General features: G+C 41.0%; 1 protein-coding gene across 2 annotated transcripts in view; it reads left to right on the top strand.

The window, feature by feature from the left end:
- Positions 1–4,255: 4,255 nt before the first annotated feature.
- The window catches only part of LOC137999546 (synapsin-2-like), a 46,347-nt gene continuing 43,914 nt past the window's right edge, over positions 4,256–6,688 (top strand). The window contains exons 1-2 of one of the 2 annotated variants that reach the window (XM_068845347.1): positions 4,256–4,789; positions 5,263–5,323. In XM_068845347.1, coding sequence (XP_068701448.1) covers positions 4,572–4,789; positions 5,263–5,323 — 279 coding nt within the window. In that variant the 5' untranslated portion in view covers positions 4,256–4,571. The remainder of the gene's footprint in view (positions 4,790–5,262; positions 5,324–6,688) is intronic. The other variant, XM_068845346.1, reaches the window with a different exon arrangement.

The following is a 6,688-nucleotide window of genomic DNA, read 5'->3' as shown; positions in this document are numbered from 1 at the left end:
GGGAGACAGGGGACGTGGGGACCTGGGGACGCGGAGTTTTGGTTGGGCACGTGGAGACTGGCGAATCGGGGAAATGACGAATTATTTTTTCCAAACTGGGAGACGAGGCCACCCTTCACCCTGAGTTAGTTGGGGCCGTTCATTGAAATCTGAGGCTACGTTTACACGAGTCCGGACAAATTTTGTACCTGGATCGCCTGTTAAAGTGGATCGGTGCAAATTTTGAGACCAGTCCGGCGGCCTTTGTTTACATCTCTGTTGTGACTGTTTAAGCTAATGCTTTTAGCCAATCACGTTGTAGCTGCATGTACGCGGCAAATCAAACATGCCTTTCTGGAGTCCGTTTCTCGAAACTCCCGAAACTTTTTGGGCCTTTTTCCGGTGTCAAAATTCCCTCTGTATCTCAAGAAACGAGAGGGTTGAAGCCGTCAAACTTCACAGTTATTCACGCCACTCAAAGGGGTGCTAAAAACCCCGCCTGGTATGTTAGCTATGCCAAGCTGATAAGGCCCAAAAGGCCAAAACAGCTGTGCACATGCGTGATGTGTTGGCCACACCGTGTTGGTGTTAGCGTGTGTCACCTTGCTCTTACAGTTATTCTGCTTCTTTTTACCTTGAAAACATCTTAAAACAAGCGGATGGCAGTCTCACAAATGGCTTTTTGGGCTCGAAAAGGTTTCGGGCCTTTCGAGAAATTTGCCCCTGGTCCGCGACTTTTTCCACGGCCGGTTGTTGTGTAAGCTGTACATGCTCACCAAGAAATTCAAATGTGTACGTTGCCTCGATCGATGAAGATTGGAGACACTTTCATTTGCTGCAACGTGTACTGACTGCAGTAGTCCAGCTAATCCGGCTAAAATAGCGATGCCCGACAGCTATCGCTCGTCTTCTCATATCTGTATCGTGCTTTTGTTAATTGGCCGTACTGGGGAATATTGGACCGAGGTCGTGGCAGCGCGAGGTCCGTACAAAAACGACCGAGGGCCAATATTCCCCGGTATGGCTCGAGCTAGTTGTAGCTCGGTTAGTAAGTAGTTTATTATATGGCTTTTTAGATACCATTCAGTCACAATTAGCCAATCAGAGCGCGCGTTATATCGGCTACAAACACAAGCCATACAATAATAGCTAATAATGAAGAAAGCACGAGTTTATTAACATTAAAAAGCTGACAAAATCATGTTTTTATCTATTCTGAGGCAATTGCAACGTCTTCATACCAAGACATTTACAATTGAGGATAGAGGCGAAATCATTCGAGTCTTCATGTATTCTTCATTTCTTGGTTTTTACCTCAATTATTCATGTTTTTTAAAAGCGATTTTGTACATTCCCCAGAGCGGAAGCAATTAATTCATGCCCGTATTTTGTTGAGCTTTCCTGTGTCGTTGTCAGTCATGATTCCCGCGTTTTTAAAACAAAAATTAGTGATTCTTAAAAGATTTAAAACTATGATTCATGATTCATGACTCCGCTTTTATCCCGAAATTCACACAAAGGACTATGGAGATCATGATCAATTGACTAAAATTAACGAACAAGTGTAAAATTCTCGTGGAAATTGTTAGAAATTGTTACTGTTCTCATATACAGGGGCACCCAACGAATCTGTTCCTCACATTATCTGTTCTCCAGAGGAATCTTGCTGGCTGGCAAAAATACAGGTGTTTCGATGAGCCCTGGCTAGGAAATTTTGTTATTGATAGAGGTTTTGCCTGGGAATTACGGACTTTTTCTAGCATTTCAACCCGAGCTGGCTGTAGAAACTCTGAAGACTGAGGACGACTAAAAAAAAAAAAAAAAAAAAAAAGAGAACCCCTTCCCACTCCCAGAGAATAGTCACAAACATACGACGGCTGGTCAGAGTGATTGCGCTTGCGGAAAAACCTGTTTTGTCCCGGTTTTGTCGCTTTTGTTCGGTCGTTTTGGATCGAGGGATTTGAAAGCGCGCGGAATTCCTGGCTGGGCAATAAATTTGATCAGCTGGCTGAGAAACCAACCAATTTTATCTATCTGGCTGGGAAATTTCTTGTGTGTCTTGCTGGGCAAAAGGAACAGATAATGTTTTCCCAGCAACACTGAAAAACACCCGAAAATGCCTTATTAACATTTATTTTCATTAGCATTTGGGGTATAATAATACATTTTACAACAAATTGGTCGTTGGGTGCCCCTGCATATAGAACCGTCGCAGCAGCTCTTGTTGTAAATTTTGACTTTATTGTAAATGAAGTTGTTCTATTTGCTTCAAGGATAAGTTAAATACCTTTAAATATCGTCTTACTAAAGATCGCGAAATTAAAGTGATTCATAGTACAAGAATTTCGCAAAATCGCGAAATTTAAGTGTCGCGAAATACACGCATCGTAAAATCGCGAAATTAACGTGTCACGAAAATTTCATGTAATAAGGTACAAAGTCGGAAAAGCAGGCGAAGGAGTTCACTAGGAGACAGTGAGGAGCAATTTGAGACAGTGAAGAGCAATTAGTACGAACACATAACCAATTTTTTTTTTGGAAAAGTACCCTGATAACGGCAAGAACAAATTCCCTGAGGCGGCCGGAAGCTTCAACAAAGACAGAATCCTAAACAAACTAAAAGTATCGTGCTTTTGTTAATTTGGCTTTTGTCAAATTTGATTTTAAACAGAGGGAAATGTAATCAGTTACGAAAGTAACACATTGCGACCTTGCAACATTTTTGCTTAGCAACCCAAAAACATAAGTAGATTCCAGGCCTTACCGCGCTAACCGTGCAGAACCTCGCAAAACCTTGCACGGTTCAGGTGTTTTCACGAGTCCGTACGCATAGTGGAACCGTGCCGGTTAAAAAGTTGACCTGCTTTTTGCAGGTCCCAACTGAACTTGCACACTTAGCCGTTCAATTGATTCGTCCGGTTCCACCGGTTCCGTGTGAACGCAAGGTGGAACCGTGCAAGCATCGATCTTTTGTTACTTATAGAAGAAATGCAGATTAACAATACGGTGGCTACAATTTGTTCCAATATGCAGATTGAATTTAAAGCAAATGATTCAATAAAAGTTTGAAGACAATGTTAACTGAGTCATGTGTCATGTTTTTTTCGCGCGTCGATTCAAATCCACCAATCAGCTTATCGCGATCGCTGACAGTTCAAAAACACAACCCTGCCCGATACGCTGATCGGTGGATTTGAATCGACGCGCATACCTCAAATGCTTTTGGTCGAGAATTTTGCACCGGTCGTTTTGAGAAAGTTTTATTATGGTTTACAGGATCGCCATTCTCGGTGTATTTTCGAAAGATTAAGCTCAAATTCGGCGAAGGTATGGGGTGTTATCGCACGACTTTTCATGTAAGCCAATACACGCAGAAATGTCTCAACCCGTGGACCCCCCTTTTTGGCGGGAATTTGCAAGGGCTGGAACCCGCGCTATTTTTGGCGGTAAGTTGCATAGCGAGCGTATTGCATTTGACACTGCGTTTATGTAAAACAAGAAAAAATTTTGTAGGCCACCAAAAAAACAAGACGGGTATTTTTTTACATGTTGTACAACGAGGAGAGAGGAGAAAGTGGGCGCAAAAAAAAACAGTAAGCTGCAAGCGTCGGGTGAGCGATGTTCAACGTGAAAGAGAAAGACTAGGAGCACTAGAAAACAGCAATAACAGCATGAACAACGAGAGAGATAGCAAGAAAGAGCCCAAAGCGAATAACATTAAAGAAATTAAGCAGCGGAAGAGAGGGCAAGAAAACAGGTTGAATAATGGTGACGAAAAACTGCGAAAAGAGCAAGGAAGAACTCGGGAAAATGATTAGCGTATACTAAGTTAAATAATAATTGAGGAGCTCCGCTTTTAGGTTTGCCTAAATATATAATGTATCATATACTGTTTATTGTAAAATTGCAACGAACGAAATGCATTTCCTCCAATTTCAACTGGGTAATATTAAAGAACATAACTTGTTTTGGAAATTATCCATGAGCTGAATAATTTTTATTGTAAGAGCTTTGATTAGCAAATGCTTGGTATTTTTAAATCATCGTTGCTTTTGCAAACACTCCGGTACCAAAGAAACGGGTCAGTTTTGTCTGGACTCGACCCGCTTTCGCGCTTACGCAAAAATACTCAGTTTAAGGAGTATTATAGTTTACAGAAAGTTAAGAGTTGTTGGGTATTAATATGCAAGGAAATGAACGCATTAGTCAATTGGTCGACAAACAATTCAATTGTCTTTAGACTATTTTTTTACGAACAGGTGTATTTTACGTCTTCGGGCTTGAATATTTAAAATATACACAACAAGGCTTGTCATTCCGTTTTGCTTCAGCAATCTCCCAAGTATTAAATTCATTGATCTACAGAAATCGATTCCGACTGTTTCATTGGTTGAAGGGAACTTTTCGCCGAGTTATCTTGAGAGATTTTCCGTCGATCCAACTGCAAAGACCAGAGAGGCATGCTTGATTAACTGCAATACGAAGAACTGGGCAATTGTCTTGGCTCGAAACCGTATGCTTCAAGAAGTTCTTGCTGTTATATTAAACCTTCAAGTATTCGATACAAATTTCAAGGGCTGAGTCTTGAAGACATGGAATTTTTGCAGAAGTTGAAGATTTCCGGTGGTGTAAATCTAAGTAACCTACGCCCTTCTCGAGAAAATGAAAGAGCGTCGGCCAGTGGCCAGCCAAGCTCGCCAACAAAACATCGAAACGATTCAAGAGAGGATGTTAGTTTGCCTCCGAGAGGATCGCCCGCCGCGAAGAAGATGAAAATCCTCTTAGTGATAGATTCACCCGATACAGACTGGTGAGAAAAAACTATTGACTGTTTATTAATTTCAGAATAAGTTGCTTTTGTCAGAACAATATTCCTTACATTTTTTGTGGCATAAATTGAATGAAAGAAATTGCTGGTAGCAGCATGAATCAGTCGAAGATCAAAGATCACTTTGAATTAGCCGGGTACGTGCGACCAGGGCTTTTTACATCAGCTTAATTTCAAATACAAGTTTTGCTAGTGGACCAAGATTTTTCTCCACATACAAAATGCTATTTATGAGAGGGAACTTAACTGTTGCGGATAAGTAACTATCTTTACAAATATTGTTTCTTTTAAAAAATAATAATAATAATTAATGTTTCGTGCACAATCAGGTTTTGCTTTAATAACCTTGACGTCCAAAAGTTTTATATTTCATTGTTAAATTAGCCGGGTAAAATGTCACGGATATTTGACATCTAGACAACCATTTAGCTAATAGGCTGATTGTTTGTCAACAGGGTAAAAATATTCAAGGGCCGGAAACTCCATGGCGGTGTGTACGACATAAGAGTAGAACAGGTTGGTGTTGGATACAATTGTAATTGTCACTTTGTTGATATGAAAGACACCGTGCATGCAACGCTACAGATACCATTCCGAGAAAAGAGTGTCTTCAGCGCGCTACAACACTTTTGTTTATCTTTAATATTTAGCTAAAAACCACTCCTGAGACTATTAGAATTTTGTTTTACTTTTTATTTTTTGACAGGAAGTAAAGTTCTTTAAGTTTATTCGAGTGTTTTCAACAACGTTATTTTAAAGTGTTGAATGTTCGTATCGTATTTCTAACCGTGATACTTTCGTAATCGGTGATTTTCGAGTATTTTTAATACTTGTCCTTGACGTTTATGCGGTTTCTTCGATTCAGCCCTGAAATTTTCACAGATATGATTTATGACAATATGGTTAGATAAAAATGAAAGTCAAGGGATGTCCGTATAGCGAAAAACTGTGACCGAGGTCTTGAAAATGCTGCCCGAGGCCGCAGGGCCGAGGGTAGCTTTTTCAAGACCTCGGTCACAGTTTTTCGCTATACGGAGCGACCCTTAGCTGGTAAATAACTTATTTATTTTTTTCTCTCCCTCTCTCTCTCACTCTTCCTTTCTGAAATCACTTGTTTAATTGTTGACTCGCACCGGGCTTGATAGCGAATCCAGAAAGCGACTTACTTCTGTATGTAAACGGATTCGGTGCCAAAAATGGAAATTTAAGGTCATTACACAAGCTCAAACAACCAGGGCTATGATTGAGGCCGGCTTAGCGGGCAAGATAGAAAAATTCCGCCCGCTCCCACAGCCAATCAGATTGCAGAATTCGCAGAATTCCGCGCGCTCGCGCATTGTGAAAAAAGCATAAATATCCTTATCTTTTGCTCGATCAGCATTCTCTCCTCGGCTCGCTTGCGCGAGCAAAGCGGGTGGTTCGATAGTCTCCTTCGCAGCCGCTCGGGCCGGAGTCACGCAACGCTCCCCGTCCCCACGCGACTAACTCAGAGGGGACTGTGCGCAGTCTTAACACTTTATCACTGATGGTCTCCTTATTATGTGAAGTGCGCCGATAAATACAGGTTTTAAAGACATAAAGACATTGCTGTATTCTGGAGGCATTTCTAGTCCGCTAAACGCGTCGACCGGCAGTCCATCACCGGACCCGTAAAAGATCTATAAAGCACGGAGCGTCTGCGTTTTTTTAGCATTTGTTTGCAATTTGCACTCAACGGACGAAAATTTTAATTGTAGACCTACATACTTAAAAACCAAGAAAAACAAAAAATCTTGTTTTTAGCTTTTTAATATTGCATCGATCTTAAGGCAAGAAATCTTTTGGGTCAACTGATGCCAGTTTTGAAGGGGTAGTTTCTAAAGAAACTGTGGTGCTGCGTCG

This window comes from Montipora foliosa, chromosome 4 (genome assembly GCF_036669935.1).
Source record: "Montipora foliosa isolate CH-2021 chromosome 4, ASM3666993v2, whole genome shotgun sequence".
Taxonomy (NCBI): domain Eukaryota; kingdom Metazoa; phylum Cnidaria; class Anthozoa; order Scleractinia; family Acroporidae; genus Montipora; species Montipora foliosa.
Note: the sequence above shows the minus strand (reverse complement) of the source record. Positions and strands in the feature narration are given on the sequence as shown.